Source organism: Mycetomoellerius zeteki, unplaced genomic scaffold (genome assembly GCF_001594055.1).
Source record: "Mycetomoellerius zeteki isolate Tzet28-1 unplaced genomic scaffold, Tzet1.0 scaffold120, whole genome shotgun sequence".
Taxonomy (NCBI): Eukaryota; Metazoa; Arthropoda; class Insecta; order Hymenoptera; family Formicidae; genus Mycetomoellerius; species Mycetomoellerius zeteki.
The window spans coordinates 921,083-942,595 of record NW_017256127.1 but is presented as its reverse complement, the minus strand read 5'-3'; the positions used below and the strand labels follow the sequence as shown (position 1 = coordinate 942,595).

At 32.7% G+C, this 21,513-nt stretch overlaps 3 protein-coding genes across 3 annotated transcripts in view; 1 reads left to right on the top strand and 2 right to left on the bottom strand.

The window, feature by feature from the left end:
* Positions 1 to 2,008: 2,008 nt before the first annotated feature.
* On the top strand, positions 2,009 to 5,158 carry Non3 (Ribosome production factor 2-like protein Non3). Its single transcript, XM_018461181.1, has 6 exons — positions 2,009 to 2,153; positions 2,304 to 2,436; positions 2,517 to 2,956; positions 3,151 to 3,295; positions 3,378 to 3,629; positions 5,099 to 5,158. The coding sequence occupies exons 1-5, from the start codon at positions 2,131 to 2,133 to the stop codon at positions 3,579 to 3,581; spliced, it is 945 nt and encodes a 314-aa protein (XP_018316683.1). The 5' UTR covers positions 2,009 to 2,130; the 3' UTR covers positions 3,582 to 3,629; positions 5,099 to 5,158.
* CysRS-m (cysteine--tRNA ligase-like protein, mitochondrial) lies at positions 3,629 to 6,842 on the bottom strand. The gene is made up of 8 exons (XM_018461180.1): positions 6,326 to 6,842; positions 5,753 to 6,048; positions 5,451 to 5,661; positions 4,981 to 5,243; positions 4,768 to 4,904; positions 4,410 to 4,532; positions 4,028 to 4,288; positions 3,629 to 3,706 (listed from the first exon to the last, which is right to left on the bottom strand). Exons 1-8 carry the CDS (start codon positions 6,562 to 6,564, stop codon positions 3,668 to 3,670), a joined length of 1,569 nt encoding a protein of 522 aa, XP_018316682.1. The 5' UTR covers positions 6,565 to 6,842; the 3' UTR covers positions 3,629 to 3,667.
* Positions 6,843 to 13,743: 6,901 nt separating this feature from the next.
* Positions 13,744 to 21,513, bottom strand: part of LOC108731160 (uncharacterized) — a 294,726-nt gene continuing 286,956 nt past the window's right edge. Inside the window, exons 14-17 of the mRNA XM_018461318.1 lie at positions 17,162 to 17,443; positions 15,452 to 15,546; positions 14,819 to 15,094; positions 13,744 to 14,307 (exon numbers count right to left, since the gene is read on the bottom strand). Of these exons, the coding sequence (XP_018316820.1) occupies positions 14,230 to 14,307; positions 14,819 to 15,094; positions 15,452 to 15,546; positions 17,162 to 17,443 (731 nt within the window). The 3' untranslated portion in view covers positions 13,744 to 14,229. The remainder of the gene's footprint in view (positions 14,308 to 14,818; positions 15,095 to 15,451; positions 15,547 to 17,161; positions 17,444 to 21,513) is intronic.

The following is a 21,513-nucleotide window of genomic DNA, read 5'->3' as shown; positions in this document are numbered from 1 at the left end:
GAACAAGATACCTATTATCTGCTTTCGGACGCATGGGCGTACGTTCACGTTGGATCTTCGCTGGCATCGTGCGATTTACGGAGGAAAAAAAGAAAAAGAAAATGCAAAAGACAATTTCACAACTTTGGTGCCAAAAACAAGTGTATATAATATTATAAAAGTAGGGACTCTCTATACTTATAAGACGGATTCGCCAGTTAATCGCGATGGCATTTAATGCGACGGACGTATGAGAAAGTAGTGCGCGTGGCGGGGTACTTTCTTAACATTAAGAATTTTCTTCGGAAAAAGGGGATGGGGTGGGAACTCTTTTGAATTACACATTGCGTTGTTTCGTGTAAACGTTTAACAAAACAGAAAAAAAAGAAAAAAAGCGGGGGACAGCGCGTATCTTTGATACGTGGGAAGTAATCGTGGAAGGACGATATAGGACTTCTTAGTACGCTTTTAGTACGCGCTGTGTGAACTTAGTTAATTATCTAATTAGACCTCTCTTGTGGATGTCTTCTTATGAAAATGATTATCAAAAAGAGAAAGAAATTAATAACTGGCAACCAAATTTGAACGGAGGCCGTCATGTCCGGATGATTGATTTGGCCTCCGGTATATCACAACCTGCCAATGATGTCGGCTCAATTATTCATGTTATATCCGGTAGCGACGTGGATAATCACATCGACGGCAGATTGGAGAGAAACGTTTGTTAATTTGACCAAACTATAGTATATTTGCTGTTGCTGCTATAAAAATAGAGAAACAATAATAAGCTATGAACAATCTACGTATAATAAATCAATGTATGTGCTACAAGCTGACTTATCCTTTATTTGAATTCTTACCTATCCAGTATAAAATATCAACTGAACTTAAATATTACATCAATGTTATAATTTTCTATTCGATAACATTAACATGTATACAACATGTATGATTTTATTGTTTTTTTTTTCTATGATTTTTATAATTGGACGACTGACTTAAATTCCGCGCGCGATTAACTTAATTATTGCTTGCATTATCATTATTATTTTATTGTTTAATTATACTCTTTATATCGTTTAACACGTGAAAAGAAAAAAGAAATTCGTTTACAATGAATTTATATAAGTTTGAAATTTTATTGCAAATCTACCAGTGTAAATTAAAATTAACTTAATTAAGGAGTCTATTCTTAACTGCGACACAAATGTGGGCTCATGTTATGGTGTATGTTACCAGCCTATCCCCATAGGTGGGGGACTAGCGAAAGCTTCATAAATTATTTTTAATTATGTCAGAAGCGAATTTTTGAAATTTATCGATTATACTATCAATGGCTGCGGTCCACTTGACGCTACAAACGCTTCGAAGCATTCTTTGATTAGTCAATTCGTAAAATTCTTTGTTCTGATTGGTCGCTCAAACGCAGCCAATGTTCTACGAAGTAAAAACAATACTTTTTGACATATAAAATTAAAACTAATTTATAAAGGTACTTATTTTGATTTCTCGACCTGTCACTTTATTCAAAATTACCGCGATGCAAATGTTTAAATGGCGGAGTGATGTTCGCGCCATGTCTGCGCAGAACCGTAATGCGGGGTCTACAATGGTTGCGTTCCACTTAACGCTCGCGAGCATCGTTTGTCCTTGTTTAACATTTGATAAACGACAAGGATGAAATGATTCCACGAGCGTTGTGAGCGTTAAGTGGAACGCAGCCAATAGAAGTCGTAGCAGTCGTAGGGTTTTAAGTCGTAGAAAATTGACCAATCACAGTCGAATATGAGAAGAATAATCTGCCTACGACCGTTACGACTTCTATTGTAGACCCCGCATAAGAAATTCGTCTCGAAAATGAGCACACCTGCACAACACACTATGGGTGCGTTCAGCAGAACGGTTGTTTTGCAACTGTGGAAGTTTCCTTCGCGCTAATTGGATCATACTTTTAGATCTAGAAGAATGGTCCTATCTCAGCAGACAATCATAAAACGGTTGCAAAACTGTTGAGTCTGCTGAACGCAACCAACGATACAACAATTGTGTGCAATCGAGGGATTGAGCCACATGTTGCGTGGTTAGGTTATTCACGTTTATTGAGAAAAATATAAAATTGTAATTTTTAGTACATTAATTTATTATTTCATTATGCCTGCTGTAAACAGAATTACGTAAGTTTGTCATGTATCTCGGTGTATTTACAGCGCACAAAGTAATATTAAACATTGTTCTTTAATATACATGGAATTGTTTATGTAGATATTATAATTTTATGCATTATAATTTTATGCATTATAATTTTATGCAATATGCTTTTACAGAAAGCCAATTACACACAAGGGTAAGAAAGCTATATTGAAGAAGGAGCCTAAGTTGATAGAAAATGCTAAAGAAGCTTTATGTCTCAAGGGTAATCGCACGTCGCAAATCGTTACAGATATTATGAAGGATTTGGTAAGTAAATATAATTTTATTGGAGGTGCCTCAACTTTTATAACAGAAATTTTTAATTATAAATGAAATACATTTTCCAGTATGATTTGAAGAAACCTAATGTGCAAATGATGAAACAGAAAAATGACATATTGCCATTTGAGGATATTACACCTGTTGAAAAATTTGCTTTTAAGTATGATGCATCTCTTTTCATGATAGCTACGCATAATAAGAAACGTCCACACAATCTTATAATGGGTCGAATGTACGAGCATATGTTATTAGACATGATAGAATTTGGAGTAGAAAATTATAAAGGATTGAAAGACTTTAAAGTCGAAAAGATCACCTCGGGAATAAAACCATTGTTGATCTTTAATGGTGAACTTTTTGAAAGTAATCACGAGTATGGAAGGATCAAAAACTTGCTCGTTGACATGTTCCTCAGAGAAGAGGTTCAAAAGATCAGATTGCAAGGTCTTGAACATGTTTTAAGTTTCACAGCTGTCGAGAATAAAATACTTCTGCGTAGTTATAGGTGAGATGAGAGTAAAAGTAAAAATTTATTTTTATTTTTTTCAACTTTTTGATCATTTGAATATATATATCAATAGTATAAACTATAAAAACATGTCATGTAAAATAAATATTTCAACAACGTAAATATGTAAAAGAATAAGTTTGCAATCTTAATTTAAAATGATCATATATTGATCAATCTAATATTTTTAGAATACTTTTAAAAAAATCTAACACAAGAACACCTAGGATAGAACTCGTGGAAATAGGACCACGTGCTGATTTGGTGTGCAGGCGTAACAAATTTGCTTCTGAAGATTTATTCAATCGAGCTTGTCGGAAACCTAACGCACTCAAGGTATTGTTTTCTAAATAATTCTAAATTTTTATAAATTATCAATAAAGGTGTATATTTTAATCCAATAATTGTAATTTTATAGACAAAGACGAAAAAGAATATCTCTAAAGATACATTTGGAACAACATATGGCCGTATACATATTGGCGCACAAAATATTAATGGTATTCAGACAAGGAAGATGAAAGGATTAAAAAAAACATTATCAGAAAAAAATACCCAAAAGAGAAAAATTGCTGACGATAGTAACGACGGCGCAAAGAAATTAAAAGAAACTACGGATTGAGAGATTGATGGATTAAGATGTTCAACTTGACAATTAAACGAAAAGAATGTGTGTGTAATTTTAATACATTTTTATTTAAAATATGATTATTGTTTCCAACTCCAACTGGTATCATTTTGTTGATCCTGCAATCAATAATAATACAAATCTCACATATATATATATATATATACATATGGAGAGAATTTTGTTTTAAAATTTATCTCAAAAATATAGTAGTTGTGGTACAATACAATATTTTAAAGATTTTTATTTATGCACTTCAGTAAAATTAATCAAACTTATTTTATACTTTATTGTAATTTTATCAATGAATGAGAGATTTATATTAAAATTCTTGGAAATACAATGTTGTCCCACGATTATCATATTTTTAGGGTAAACTTTAAGAAAAAATTCTTTCATTTATACATAATTATTTTAAAACGTGATTATAAAATTTTTACTTTCACTGTAATCCCACAAGTAGATAAACATTTTCGTGTGTTGTCGCATTCTTTTAATAAAATTGTATCTTTTGGATTTTGCTCAAGTGCTCTCATTCTGACAATCATCCTGAAGTTCAGAAAATGATCAATAATATCTTCAATTTGTCTATTTTCTACTGTTGATTTGTTGGATCGTGAAATGCCAAACTTTAAGAGAATATTCGAAAGAAAATTCGAAACTGCGGCAACCACGCTTATATTATTACTGTGAGATGTTACCTGCAATTAAAAAATAAGTAAATGATTAGTAGATAATATAAATAGTATAGTATAAATAAGATTGCGATATCATGGACATATTAATTATTAATAACATATTTCTTGTACACAATTGATTTACATTATCCTGATGAAGCATTTTGTTTCCTATTCCGACAAGATTTATAATCGCATGCATTGCTTTTGAAGTGTCAAAATCATCTGCCAATGCTGAGTAAACCTTACTTCTTGTATCATGTAAAGTCTAAAAAAAACATTTAAATTAGCTTAATTATTTGAAGTAGCTACTGCAAAAGGTTTAAAATTTTATATTATATATTTATATACATATAATTGATTTAAAAAAGAAAAATCAATGTTTAGCTTTGAAAGTTGGACTTTTATAAATTTCTATTGCATATTTGCAAAAATAATGATGTGATGTTAAAAAAATAAACTTGGTATACATAGTAACAATTATGAAGAAATTGATAACCTACTGTATATAAAAGATTTTCATCAATTTCACCGGTTTTAAATTTTCCAGTAACATAATTATCACAGTCATTTATGAAATTATCAAGTTTCTTGGTTACTGACACTGCAGTTTGTATAACTTCATCTGAGAATTCAATACCTGTAACACACAGAACTCAGTCCATTACATCTGGATTAAATTATATAAAATTGATATTGAACATTATTATATGTACTATTTCGATAATGAGACAATAGACAAAGCATTCTAAGATGATTTGCCGAATAGTTTTCGAGATAATCCTGTATGCTTATGGTGTTCTTTAGACTCTTTGACATCTTCACATCTTTCAGACTTAAATGACCACAGTGAAGCCAGTAATTAACCCATTGGTCAACATCGTGATAACAGCAAGATTGTGCCTCTTCATTTTCGTGATGTGGGAAAGCTAAATCTATTCCACCACTGTGCATATCTACAGAATTTCCAAAGACTGTGCTGATAAAAACACATACTACTATAAAGATCAGTATTATCAAATGGATAAAAAATTTAAATTTTGTTAAAAAATTTAAATTTTGGTATATAAAACTAATTCTGAAAATATGCGTAATATCTTAAACAAACATATAAAAATAAATCTAGAATTAAAGTCGATACAAAAGAACTAAGTATATACAGAAGGGAATTGACTTTCAAAATTACCTTGCAATTGCGCTGCATTCTATATGCCATCCTGGCCTACCGGAGCCCCATGGAGATTTCCATGATGGTTCGTTTTCTTTTGCTGTTTTCCATAGTGCAAAGTCCAATGCTGATCTTTTACCAATAAAATTCTGATCGTTTACAGTATCAAGTACAGGAGTTGATAATTTACCATATTTGTTGTACTTGCTGGTATTAAAATAAACAGATCCTGTAAAATCCATAAAAGATAATTCATAAGTAAATAAAAGCTCGACATTTTTTTTATAGTGATAAGATTCGAATATTAATAAATATCGTACCATCTGGTGCAACATAACCATCATCCTTGGCTATAAGTCTCTCGATAAACTGAATGATTTGTGGTATATAGTCTGTTACTCTACAACGTAAATATGGTTCACGAATATTTAACTTATTCATGTCCGCAAAAAATTCGGCCTCAAAATGCCTTGATAAAGTCTCAAAATCTTTTTCACTTTCAATAGAACGTCTTATTATCTTATCATCAATATCAGTTACACCCATAACTAATAATACATCTATATTAAAATAATCCGACAAAATTCGACGAATAATATCGGATTTTATGTAAGTCCTACAAAAAATGAAAAAGTAAATTAGTTTTTTATTATAATAAATATATTTAAATCTATTAGCAGTTTATTGACATTTTTGAGCTAAATCCATTTGTTACGATCAAAATAAATATTAAATATACAGGCAGAATTATAATAATAATGATCGCAAAGCATTTCACAGTACTATAGCTGTAAAATAATTGTATTGAATTAAACACTAATCGTTTCATTAATAATTAGTTAAATATAACAATAGTAAACAACATAATGCAAAAGTTTATATATTTTTATTACATTGCGTGTCCAATGTGCGCCGAGTCGTATACTGTAGGTCCGCAGATATACCACTTTAAAATGTTTTTTGTTTTCAGAATTAGTGGTACTTTGCATTTCGTCATCGGATTATATATAGATATTTCGGTCTGATGTCCAACCGGTTTTATCCATTGTGGTCTGTTCTGACATTTCGTCTCGGTATTTATGAAACGTTTGCAAACCCGATTCAACTTTCGCGTTATACGAATCGCACTCATTTTTATCTTTTTTTCCAGTTAGCCTTATAATTGTCTTAATTCTAATATCATTCATATTTTTTTCTCTTCAGAAATATTTAGGTTAGACATTCCGTCTGAATATGTTCATCATTTCTTTCATTTACTCATTTGGTATACAATTATCTAAATTTGCATTTTGATTAATTCCTTTTTTATTAAAATTTTTTGAATAATTTTATGAAATTTCTTGACGAAAATCAATATCTTAACTTATGAGAATACACAAGTGTCAACACTGTCCAACAATGTCGAGTTCTAGTCTTCTTGACTGTCGATTAGAGAGAAACATGAGATGAGAGAAATTCAAAGGAACCATCTGAAGACGGGATATCGATTCTTAAATCGATGTATCGAAAATTGATTTTGTTTTTGAAAAACGACTTTTTCATGATAAGTGCCCTGAGGAGCCTTAGGGTGAAATCACACGGTGCGGAAAAAGACTGCGAATAGAGAATGCGTCATTGAAGCAACCAATCAGCACTATTCCGAATAGCGCTGAATAGCGCTGAGGTTGCTTCAATGGGTGCGTTCAGCAGAACGTTTGTTTTGCAACTGTTGTAAGTTTCCTTCGCGCTAATTGGATCATACTTTTAGATCTAGAAGAATGGTCCTATCTCAGCAGACAATCATAAAACGGTTGCAAAACTGTTGAGTCTGCTGAACGCAGCTAATGACGCATTCTCTATTCCGCAGTCTTTTTCCGCACCATGTGATTTCACCGTAAAAGTATATCCACACAATTTGCATAGTCGCATAAACGTATGCATAAAGAAAATTATTCAATCGCATTTCTCCTATAAAGACGCACGTAAATTGTGATTGGATAATTTTCTTTATGCATACGTTTATGCGGCTATATACCCTAAAAGGTTAAGGGTAAAGTCACTAGATTTCTAAAGTAGCGCAATTGATTTCAAGGTATCAATCCACTAAGGTTATTAATTTAATATCTCTATTAACTGTTTCGTTTATTTCCATTTTACCTGGTATCAAAACTGTATAGAAATGATATAGAATCGGTCACACAAGTACAGACTTGTAAATTTTGACTAACCTTTAAGCCTGATTTATAATGGCCGTAACCGTTAACTTATGCCGGTGCCGGTAAAGTTCAACCATAGGATTTCAATACTTTCGTTCATACTAACTTGCCGTATTAGTATGAACGAAAACATTGAAATCCTATGGTTGAACTTAACCGGCACCGGCATAAGTTAACGGTTACGGCCATTATAAATCAGGCTTAAATCAGGCTTAAGACCGGACTATGGACTACGTTTACACGGATCGATTTACGCCGAAGTTATAACATCGATGTTAGGAAACTGGCCAATCGCAGTCATTCCATTCTTCAGAGGAATAGCTATGACTGGCCAATTTCATAACATCGATGTTATAACTTCGGCGTAAATCGAGCCGTGTAAACGTAGTCATGGATTCCGGCCTGCAGGTGCCTTTTCATGCTGACGCTCGACGCTCATTTTCAGCGTCAAAATAGATAACGATCAAAATTGACGCTTGATGTCACTCTTAAAATTGACCGCGCAAGAAACATAGCTGCTTCGACATATTAATTGTATTTTCATTAATTGCACGTTTTATTTGCACAATACGACGTACGGACGTACACGGGATGGATCGGTTTCTGAACGAAAAGCGTCATGACTGATATAATTATAGTAAACGAAATTTATATTACTTAATTTTTGCATCTGATTAACATCGCATAATATTCGACATGCGTACGCTGATAATTCGAACGCGACATTATTCTTTTATTAAATATTTGTCGAAGTTAGAAATAAAATAATATATTTGCGTGCAAGGGAATTCTTCTATGTATTTATCTTAAACATTGGTAATTTTTTGTTTCAGATCAGTGTTGTATACATTTTTTGCAATTTTGCTCTTATGTATCGATGCGAGTGCAATCTGAAAAGGAGTCGTGACAATCTGTGAGAAGATGAATGTCGACATTGAAAGTAGCATGCCCAAAGCCCAAGGTCCACGATGTTAGAAATCGGTTTGAAATCTCGGCTATAGAGAAAGAATTAACAAATCACATTTGAACAATTTGATTACATGGCCAATACGATTGATCAATTCTTTCTTCATCCGAGGTCTCGGACTGGTTTATAACATCGCGGACATCGGGCTTAAGAAAGGCATCGAACACGCACCGGTAGAGCAACCTTGTATGGGGTGAGTATTATTTTTTATTTGCATAAAGTTTTGCATAATTCTTTCTCATTTACTTAAATTATTTTATCTCAATAAAAAATATAAACGTGTAACTAAAGAATGAGAAATTATCTAAAATTTTATAAAAGGTTTATTCTTGTGAAATTTTTTTCAAGAGATAAATAATTAGTAAATATTTAATCGAAAAATGAATTAAAAGTTTAGAATTGTAAGAATTGTCTTGAAACATTGATTTTATTTTGAGCACTGTTTGATTTGAATCTTATATTATTTATCATATTTACTGTTACAGTATCATCGTTATACGTGGCAAGTAATTCCATTCCACCCGTTGCACATTGAATTGGTGAGTGAAGAATTTTTTTTATAATAAGGTAACGAATTTATGCGGCATCCTGTACATAAGTTATTTAATTTGAGTAGGTCTATTCTTTTTCGAAGAAAGTTCTGAACTGGGATACACTGGTGCAATAAGTTAAAGTGAAACAGATGTAGTTTGTTTCACTTTTTAACTTATTGCACTAGTTCAGAACTAGTTCAGAATATTTCGAAAAAGAATAGACCTAACAATTTCCTGATATCGTTCTACTTTATATATCCTTATAAAACTACACAAAAATAACTTCAGTAATGATAATTATTAGCATAGGCAAAATCGTTATTTATTGAAATTTATTGAGCACAATTAGTTCTCCTTATATTTTACACAAGTAAATCTATATTAAAAGTTATTTTTGAAATTGTGTTTACATAGTGTCTTAAGTTTATCCTTTACACACACAAACACACGTGTACATATGCGTATGCTCGTATATTTGATGTATGTTTTATATTTAAATTTATTCTCTGTAATATCCACACGATGCATACTAACAATACATATCAAAGTCTTATGTTACACTGGCGTAATAATAATTATAGTTATCTGACAAAATACAGAATCTCTGATTTTGGCGCACAGCTACCGCCACTGACGTTTACTTCTTCTCTCATTCTTTATTATTATTATTAATTATTATTCACGTTCGCGAGAATCGCGAACCTTCCTCGCTATTATTACTTTACGAAGTAATATTTTAAAATTTAAATTACAAATAGAGCGCTTCGACTTTCGTCGAAGCCATTCGAACATATTTAATCGTTGATTTTTATCAAAGGGATAATAATCTCACCGTTTAAAGTGAATCAGAAAGCTCGCATACGTCAGAACACATCGATATTCCATATTTTCGTCGCTTATTCATCGTCGTGATTTCTTCTGATGTATTCTAAAAAATCTTATTTTTATGCAATATATACGGATCACTTTCTTCGTACAACTTAAAACTAGATAGCTATGTCTGATGCTAAACGTACGATCGAAAGAGCACGAAAAAATTATAAATAAATATACAATATTATATAAAAAATATCTCTACGTGTATTCTTGTTCTTTGATAATTGTGACATATCAAGAATCGGCTTATCGTTAATGGGGAGAAATTGTTTTTTACGCGGCCGCATCTTTCTCTTTTAAATGCCGCATTCTGATGAATGTGAGATCTCTGATTCCTCTAATATCTACATCGTATAGTTTGAGACATTGAGCGAATACAGCGGAGTCTGTTAATCGATAGTGCATTATATTACTTACTATTTCGGAAAAAGTACAAAGACAAAGATTAAAGTTTAAATACGAACAGAGTCTCTCCATATTTTTTGTATCATTAAAAAAAATAATATAAAAACTGTATAAAAATTGTTTGTGGATTGGTGCTGTCTGGATTTGTAGAACAACACATAACGAACGTCAAGATATCATTTATAAACGACGTCCGAAAGATTAACGTAGAAGGGTTTTTTTGCACATTTTTGCAACGCTTCTTTCACGGTTGCATTATTCGGCACTCTTTTTTTTATAATGGAGGTAAATCAATCAGCTCATAAACTTGCGAACATTGCTAAATGTTACCCTTAACATAAAAGGAAAAGGATACAAGTAGTTAACGCGAACGCGTTGTTCTTTATTACAATCGATGCCGGCTTTTAGCCACGTTTCGCCTTCGATGCGAGTCGTGGTGGTTACACTATACAACAACAATATCGAATTCGTTCGAACAACAGTTGCTTTCGCGCTACGATCGTATGAGTTAATCAGAATGAAAGTGATGTAAACTATTCTCAACATTCTTTTGCTAATAAATTAAATGAGAGAAAGTAAGGGAGAAATTTTATCTTTCTTTAAAATGTTTCTTTTTTTTACATCACTTCCATTATAAACTCATATGTCAGAGACGGGCGCAATTATTTACATCATAAATTAATTTTTATTTTCTTGAATTTGATCCGACTGCTTACAATTAGAATGATCTAATAAACAGCTAAAGTATACTACTCAATAATTGAACTCTATTATATCGCATATCGTACAAAATTATTTTTTTTCAATTAAATCCAATAACACTAGAATAATTATTTTAATTGTTAAATATACATATTTTAGTCAACTATAAAGCCTATATTTTTCTAAACTCTCTTAATTAATATTAATAAAACAGGTTATAAGAGAAAACTTTAAATTTTGTATTGTTCGAAACACAATTTTTACTTTCTTTCATAAACAGGACAAAACATTAAAACGGAAACGTTTGAATATTTTCATTTGCACATAGACATATAAAAAGACTCAGAGAAAAGTTATATTATTTATTGAGGCAGATATAATGATACAATTGTTTCAAATACTATAACTTTTTCCCCAAGATGCTTTTCATGTTTAACTCGTTTTCCGTTTAAATGTCTCATCCAACAAGGCATGAAATAATTTCTCTAGATAATCATCGATTCTTAACAACACTAACATACAAGGTACAGCAATTTTGAATGTTCAGTAGTACAATCATAATAATAAAAATCGTGAGATTGATTTGCGATTTATTCGATCGAGTAAATCCGAATAAAAAACAAGCCCGTCTCTGTTATATGGCACCTTTGCGCATTACAAATCCTGCGCTCTGCTCAGTCTTCTCGAAGTGTCGCGCGTGACTATCGCGAGGATTCTTTACGATGATCATCATCATTATTATCATTATTAGTATTATTATCATCGGACGTGATCGTCGAGCGTTTCGTCCGACTTTTCAAGTATATCATTGTCCGATGAGTAGCTCGTAAGGATTCGTTGCGTCGACAATCGATCGCGATCCTCGGAATCGTACCTCCTCGTTTCATCCGCCTTCTCAGATTTCTATTCTGCTCTACCAGCAACTTTATATAATGCTCGTTCTGAATAAAACGGCCTACGCGCTATGTGAGTACTATACAGATAGTGGGTAACTATAAAACAGAAGAGAAAAAGAAAACGTTTCTCCCGTTGCTATAACGTCAAAGCTCATTAACGTACGTTCGTTTCTTCCTTAAACGTACGCAGTGTTTTGTAAAAATAGATGGGTCAAAATGTATTGAAAGGATTCAAGTCTATAAAATATTAATATTTCATTTCGAAAGTCAGATAAATTTAGAATTGGCAAATCTGCTTAAATATTACTTCGTTTGACACTTTGTATAAATAAATATTCCATGAAATCGACAAAAGTTTATTTTAACGTATCTTAAAGCCGGTTGTACCATCTTCAGATAAACTATATAGCAATTTATCTATTATATAAAAGGATAAATAAAAGAGAGTAAAAGAATAAGAATATAAAAGAGTAAGAGAATAAGGCAGTGAACTGAAGTTTATAGAAAGGTGGCACAACTCAGCCTTAATTTTCAATAAAGGATTTATTTTATAATTCTTCTCTCTCTAATTATATCTTCCTCGTGAAAATGAAAAGAAACGTAATTAATGTGAAGAAGAGTTTTGTAATCGAAATAAATTTTGGTTCTTTTTCAATCCATCTATTTTTACACGCTTATACATTTAATAACTTGTTTTAGAAATCATTTTAATTAACTTTAGAGGCAGTGTAAGTAAAATTTAGGGCAGTTTGATTTATTTTATAATAGTCTTTAATATTTCCAAAAAATAAGTTTAAAATATAAAAAATAAAAAGTAAAAAGTTTAAGAAGTATTTCTTACTTCTTTTAGAAATCTATAAATTGATTAATATTGGAAGCTATAGTTCAATGATAAAATGTTGATTTAAAATTTTAATAATTTAGAATTTTAATAGGAATAAATGAAATTTTAATAGGAATAAATGAAGCCATTTGAAAGTAATATCAAACAAAAATTCCTAGAACGGTAGACAGAAGACGCAAAACAATAGACAATCGCGCGACTAACTTTTTATCCTACCAATCACACTAAATCGTTGCGTTCGCAATCTATTTCCACCGGCGTTGTTTGATTTACACGCCGAGGCGGGCGAAGTGCTATTTCGATTTTTAACTCATACCTACGGGTACTCGTCAAAATCAATGTATCAAATATTTTCAACAACCAGAATTCCTCTTTTCACGGAACTTTGAAGAATGGAGATATTATTGGTTCTATCAATACTGTTTTTATCAATAAATATTTGGGAGTTTTTACAATAACGTGAGTCCAGATACGGTGAACGCTAAAGTTATCTTTTTGTTAATTAATTGTTAAGAAGAAGATAACTTGATCTTAACGTTCTCCGTATCTGGATAAACGGTATTGTAAAAACTCCCTATTAAAAATTAATATTGTAACTTTTGATGTTCAATTATAAGATTTATTAACTAGATTTGCATGTATATAAAAAGCTTTGAAAATAGACTCTATAAATTATTATTTAAAGAAAGGATTAAATTGAAAGAGAATTGATATAATTTTTTTGCAGAGGATGTTCTAAAAAACTTTCAGTTTTTTTTAATGAATTTCGCTTTTTTCTCTGCGAAAAATCAAATAAGAAATATTCACGGATATTGTAGGTATGAATTAATAAAAATTGCATAGAAAAAAACTCACCGTTTTCCGCGTCATTATGACGAACAAAAAACTGCTTTTTTTTTACACATAATTATTGCCAATTCTTCGATAACATTCATCGTACAACGAATTCTTAATCGGTCGATAGAACAGTGAACGTCTCTGCTGCGAGATCAAAATAGTGCGTTCGCCCTGCCTCAAATTTTACGGACGGCTGAAAAACAGTTCAATTCTTTCTCCGGCTCCAACCAACCACTATCACAAATCATTCGGTAAAGCGCATAATCTATATGTGTGTATATATATAATATATATATATACTCCGCGCGATTTTATTAATTACTTTCATCGTCGAACGAATCCTCTATTTATAACACTCGTAGTAAAGGTCTAACAATCTCTACTAGTGAAGGCTGCGGCGCCTTCTTCGAAAAACTTCTCACTTAACGTACATGGATCGATGTGTACTTTTATTTTCTTTTTCTTTCCAAGAGGGAAGGGAGAACATTAAGAGACGTTTAGGTGCGAAATGGAATCGTGAATTACGATGCAGCTTGTTGAAATCATGTCGTTGGCGCATTCGAGGAAGGCGGCGTATCGGTGCGCCAAATTGAGCTGCTCGAGTGGCTGATCGTAGTGATCTAGAAGAGATACAGATCATAATTAAAGACTAGTTATCTCCAGTTAATTAGAATAACATTGCGATAATATCGTGTTTTTCTCAACCACGATGAGTCCATTGTAATTTACTGATTGCTGCACAAATGAATGACACCAATTTTGTTATAATTTTGCATTAATTGTCAAGTGTTTTCAATACAATAACTCTTTCTCGAAAAAACTTAATAACCTTCCAAAAAGTGAGGTTTTAAGTTTAAAATATTTATCCGAAAGTCGCTCTACAATTACAAAAATTACAATTTTACAAAGTTACGTAAATTCTTATTTTTGCCACCGTTTCAAAGTAGTATTTTAATTCTGTCAAAAAATAACTATACTAAATGTCAAAATATTTAGATATACAATATTTTTAGTACTTAAATTGAAATTATTTTCTCTACAGTTATATATAATTTTTTTTCATTCCATTTTAGAAATTCATTGAAATAATAAACCGTAAAGGCTTCGTTATTTTTACAAGCCTATCATTACCTTATTGTCGTGTCCGATCAGTGGTGTCTCCGCCGTAGTTTCGTCGCTGGAACGATTCATGTACGGATGTGGCGGTGGCACGTAAATCGGTTTAGAATGACTGGCGACTTGCGCGTAAATTGTCGGCTCCTGGATCGGTTGTCTGCGCGTCAAAGTCGACATAGGCAGCATCTGGGGCCGTTGGATGTTGGAGATTTGCACGGGCTGGTAGCAATTCGGAGGTATTCGTCGGTTTCCCCTTAGTGCTAATTCAACGTATGTTAACTCGGATCCCTGCTAAGAACAATATTATTCCCAGAATTTGAACAATATGATTTGGTCGATTAAGAATTCAATTCAAATATGTAATATCGGATTACACGCATTTTTAAAATAAAAATCGATTAGTTGATTTATTATAGCGGAGAAAGTGGAATCATAATATAAGTTACTTAAATATAGTTTTTTTTTCTATTATTAATTAAAGTGCAAAAGTGTTATATTGAGCTGAATTTACTTTAAAATATAACTTTACTATGATCAATGTGTTTTTATAAGAGGATTACATACACGTAATTAGAAATTAATTGTGACTTGGGACTTAGATGTTAAATGTACTATTATCCTAGGTACATAATTACAAACTGTACTTACGTTGTTTGTTGCTGCGAAGGTATTCACTTCCGGGCGTTGTTGTTGCAGTACATATCGCGGTGATGTACTTTTGCATAATTCCGCATATGAATTCTCTATAATATAATAAAGTACAGGGATTAGTACGTTGCGCCTTTACACCATTAAAATTATATAGTTTATGCATATATTACAACTGATTATAAATTAATATTGCAACTTCTTGTTATACCTGATTATGAATTGATATTGCAATTTCTCTCTCTCTCTCTCTTTCTCTCTCTCTTTTGTTGCAACTGATTATGACTTGATATTGCAACTTCTTATTATAACTGATTATGAATTGACATTGCAATTTCTTGTTTTAAAGAACTTTGACCCAAGAATTTTTATGCACACGCACGCACGCACGCACGCACGCACCGCACGCACACTACTTAACTTCCATACATAAAAAAAACTAAAAGTTTTTTTTAGAAAGCATCATTTATTTATTATCTGTGTAAATATATATATCGCTAAAAAATGAAAAAATTAAGATAGATATTTAATGTTAGTAAATTATAATTAGCATTAAATCAGTTTGCCTTCAAAATATATGAAAAAAATATTTTGTGGAAACAAAACAAAACACACAACAACCTTCAATGACGATTGAATTTTGAAGTACCGATTAATTTTTTGGTTTAAATATTTAAGTAAGTTATCAATAATTATAGAAATATAAAATTAATTAAAGCAAAAAAGCTTATTTTGCTCTAAATACTTTTTATCAACTAAGCAAGAAAAGCGCCACTTACGGTCAAAGTCAGATGTTGGAATAATACATCTATATGTACTTTAAATATATTTTAGGCAAATTCAATATGGCTACCATATAGGGGTAAATTAGTGTAAATCTGAATGAATATGGCATCCACGAAATTGCACTTTCAGTTTTCAATTTCTTCAGAAAGATAAAAGTCCAAACTTCAATGTTAGACTTCTTCAATGCTGTCCCGAAGTTGTTGGAACATTTGGTTTATGCGTTATGAATTTATGAAAATCGTTAAAAATACATTTTTGGAGGATTTCAACTCTTTCTTTCTTGGAAATTTTACATGAGAGACAATTTTTGAGGTCATATTTATATATTGCTAAAGAACAATCTTTCATGATAAAAATGCAAAAAACTTGTTACATGGTGTAATTTTTATCTTCACGCAAGTAGAACAATAGTTTTTTTTATAAAATAATTTAGTGTGCAAAAAATTCTGGAAAAAATATATATTATATTTTGACATATGAAGAATATTCAGTAAAATGTTTAGTCTCTTATCTCATCTTACTTTCCAAGAAACCACATTTTTTTGTAAAAGATGCTACTTTTTTCAACTTCATTTCTATATAAATGATTAGAAAAAAACAATCGGGTATAATGACCATGGAAAACATGTAAAGTAAATAATAATATATCAGAAAAATGTAAAATCATATAATTGATTTCATTAAACTGTGAGCAGTAGATCTTAAAAATGAAGAAGAAAAACGTGGGAAGTATACTTTCCACTGCTCCTCAAAATAACTGAGCTAATCTTTAGGTAAGCACTTTAGCGATTAATAACGATGATAACGATTAATAACGAGAATGATTTATTTTATACTGGATGCGTTTATCATGACCCAATCACTGGATAAAAAACCAGATAGAGGAGCATGCTGTGAAGCAGAGTGACAGGTACTCTTGCCTACCGTTTGCATGTGGTATTATATCGGGATTCTTCTCGAAGCTCTCGATGCTATCGGTACTGAGGGGCAAGGTCGACGATTTGTCAAGTGGAGACGAGGCGCCGGTTCCCGATGCCGCCAGGTTCGCCATGCCGCCGTCGTCATGAGAGTCCTCCTGAGATCGAGGTCGATACCGAAGCTTGACAGCCAGCACGATCACGAAGATTACCAGAAGCAATCCCGCTGTGGCTCCCACCACGGCACCCAATAGTGGACCCGACAGCGACAGCATAACTGGCGTGAGGGCTGCAAATTGTGTCCAATTGTTTCGGGGCGAATACGAAGAAAGGGATAGGACAATAGCGGAGAGTGTTCAAATTTCGCGAAGGAAAGTAAAATAGCTGCAATAATGTGCTCTGTTAAATTTTACAATAATTAGAAATGTCCCTATTGTCATTTCGACCAAGAAACGCAGGAAACATTATAATAATCAGTACGTTAGATATATCTTTTTCCTTAAAAAGCGAATTTTTACAGAAAATATTCCATTTAATTTTAAATTAAATATTTAAGGGTTAAAGATACTTTTATATTTATGCCGAAGGCTGTAAGTGATCTGTCCATTCTTTAAATACAAGGAACAGCGTTGCCGTTTCGCGTCTTATCGGATATCGAAAACAAAAATCCTTATCTTGCATATTTTTAAGAGAAATGTGTTAACAAAAGATCGCGGATGAAAAATGCATGAAACGCGATAAAACGAACTGCTTTGCTACGTCGCGATTTCCTCGCGAACGTCGATTCGATTATGGATAAAGCATTTTCGATATGAAAGCGGCTTTACCGTCTCTTTTGTATGGTATGTAATCCTTATGGCGAAAGCTCCGAGTTTTGTTTACAGTTCGAATACTTTTATCGCGACTGACCGAATGAAGACAATCGCGTTGCCAGATTTACAAAGAATCAAATGCGCATGTTTGATGTTTCCGCAAAAAATTTGTCATATTTTTTCATGTAATTTTTTTTTCACGTAATTTTTTTCTTTGTTGTGTGTGTTGCTGTCGATAATTATTAAAATAATTTTGCTCACGATAACTAATAACAACCGTTGATTTTTTTGTACAATTTTTTTTTATTACGTCCGCTAGGAAAAAATATGTTGCGACACGAGCTCATAAAAAAAAATAAGGGAAAAAATATGCGCGTCTCGCGTGTGAGAAATATTTATAAACGAGTGTCGTACATAAATTTATATATGCAAATTATGACAGATTATGATGATCGCGTGAGCTAATGCAGGCGTTCGTCACACTTTTTCGCGATGTGAGGAGTCGTTACTCGGTATAGAGAGGGAAGCTTGAGGGTTATTCTTTGATGAAGAAATGAGCGACTACAGGATGAAATGCATCCATGTTTTCGACTCTGAGGATCTTACGGATACCCTATCTTTTTATTTGTGTGCGATTAAAGTCCGTGGAAAGTGTATCTCGCAACATAAATCTAACTCGGAAGCAGGAACACCATGCCGCAAGCATAGCATCCTAGAAGCATCCTGTACGTTTCTGATACGTTGAAAGTACGCGCGATAAGCACGCGCGCGCACGCGTGCGTGTGTGTGTGTGTGTGTGTGTCTGTGGGAGTATATGTATGCGAGTACGTGCGGCATGGACCGTAAAAAATGTGGTCATAAAAAATGCGCACGTATAAGGTTTCTCTTAGCAGCGACGCGATCGTAAAGGTAGCTTCGCGTTGGAATCTACCTACGCGGTTGCATTCCTGGGGTTTATCGCAACCTGGTCGATTTACGGAATGCGCAATGAGAATTTATAACACCCTCCCCCTTTGCCTGTATCTTTGAAATAATCTAATTATATCGCGCCGAAGTTGTTACTTCCTGGCTGTTAATATTCGTTCGAGCATCGCTAAAAATCCGAATAATTCACTCGTATAAAAAAATAAAACGGCAAATTAAAATTCTCTGCATTCTACTTCGATTTCTATCTATAGTACAGCTTCTTTTCAAGCTTCATTCTCCTGTTTGTAGATATTTTAAGTTATTCTCACTTGAAATGTGTGATTATCCGCGCAAAATTGATCTCGAAAAAATTGAACTCGTTTCTGCAATTAATAGGTAGATTTTTAGCCTATAGAAATTCGATTCAAGTTAAAATAGCTTCGCGACTTTTCCAGTTAAATGCTAAATCCGCGTACGCCATTTTCGTAACAGGCGAAGTCAAGGTTCATGGAAAAATAATTCCTCTCAAATACGCAGTCGTCGAGTGTTTGCGCACATCATAGATCATACAACCGCATTAGCAATGAATTTGGAATTCAAATGCACTCCATTCTGAACTCCTGTGGTATACTCAAGTTTGAGGCTAATCAAAACCCACTTATATTCGCGAACTCTGTTAAATGAATGCCTCTCCGCTGGCTCTCGTCCTTGTTCTGGCCTCGTTCCTTTCCACACCCCTTCCTTCTAAGGTAATATTAAAGCCAAGGATGCATCAACATTCGCGTCCATCAAACTAAGCTAATGACGATTTGAATTCATACCTCTGTACGTGCGCGGAAAATGTATTTTGCCAGATTTGTGAATCTTTAGATACGCTTTTTATTCGAAAAACAGACAATGTGATTGATTATAAACGAAAGTTTTTTTGCAAATTTATACATGTATTAAAATAATACAAAAGAAAATATTACATAACGTTATAAAAGACACGAAGAAAATAGTAGACACGGCTGAGATTTTATTGTTTACGAAGAAACTGTTTCGGATTTTTTAAACTTAAACTTGAAGAGCATCATCTTTAGTAATAGTGGACTCAATAAAAAATAACGTAGGAAGTAAAAAGAAAATAATAAAAAATTTATTTATTTATATTTATATAGAGAAATCGCAAATATACTTTTTGATTTACGTTTTCGTAATATTTATCCGTTTTGCACTAGGTATCGCAATTTTCTCGAACATGCCTTGCGAGATAACATTTTGTACATACAATTAAACAAATTTGTAGAAAATAGATATAAATAAAGAAATCTATATAATATTCAGAAAATATTTGAGAAATTTTCATAGTAATAAATAAGGCGACAAATGTATCTATTTTTGAACAGATTAATTTAAATTAGATCTTCCGGATTTATATTCTGGACTTGTCTTACGAAACACCTCACGATACAATAGATGGATGTGAACAAATCTCTGGTGCATGACTCGAGCTCTTCGTGCAATAACGCCGCGTTCCGTTGTGCGCGTCACTTGTGCGTGCAGCTTCATTGTCTTCGAACTTAAGCCGCTTTCAGTGACCTTATCTATTAATTTACGAAAGATTAATTGAAAGCGCTGTTCCTGAAACTCCCTTGTGCTACACGTTGCTAACGTTGCTCGCAGGATCTACTTCATTCGGGAAGCTTAGGATTATTTGATCGTATAGCAGCCTGTTGTCTAACAACCATAGTGGAAACATTACAAATAAATATAATGACAATTAATTCACGTAAATGTGCTTAAAATGAAGTTTACATAACAAAATGTCTCGATGCATTTTATAGAATACAATGCCGAGTTCAAATTTTATTAAATTAAATACGTCAATGTATACTCAAGCGACTGACTGCACGTTCAAGTTTTCGTGTTTCTAACATTTCTATTTAAGGACGCCAATAATTTCTCGTGATACTTAAGGGATGTTACGTATATCATTGCGGATCAAGTTGGAAGATCAAGCTTTGGCTACAGAGCAATTTTGGATGAATGCTCCTCGACGGGATTTACATATATAAGCGGTCGTCTTAGCGGTATCCCTTAGAAACAAGTTCTTCCGACTTTGCTCTCTCGTGCGCGTGCTAACCGTTCACGGGATACGCCAGGGTAAACCGATTTCCGGTAAGAACGCGGCGAAACCTTCGATTAGCATATCTGTTCCAGTTATCTTCATCGATGTTGTTCATAATATCGCTATATGTACCATAACTGGTAACAAAAGTGTAATGAAATAGCATAATCGCATTTAAAGATCGAGTACATGCGTCACGTTACCGGATACGAAATACGTCATTTATTAGAGTAGCCGGGACAAACTGTTTACGTAAATGATTTGGGTGTCATCGCGAAAACTAACAAACGCGAAAGAAGGTAATGGATTACTACATTCATTTATGATAATGCTTGTCACTCTTGTCACGTAGAAGCTTAAACTTATAAAAATGTTTCGCAGAGTAGAATACGAAATTATACCACCTAATAAATTTGAAAAATTTATTATAACTTTATGTATTTTTTAAATAATTTTATAGAGACAGCTTCCATGTTGATTCAACGATATATGAATTTTATACTTATATGGATTAATAACATAATGAATATT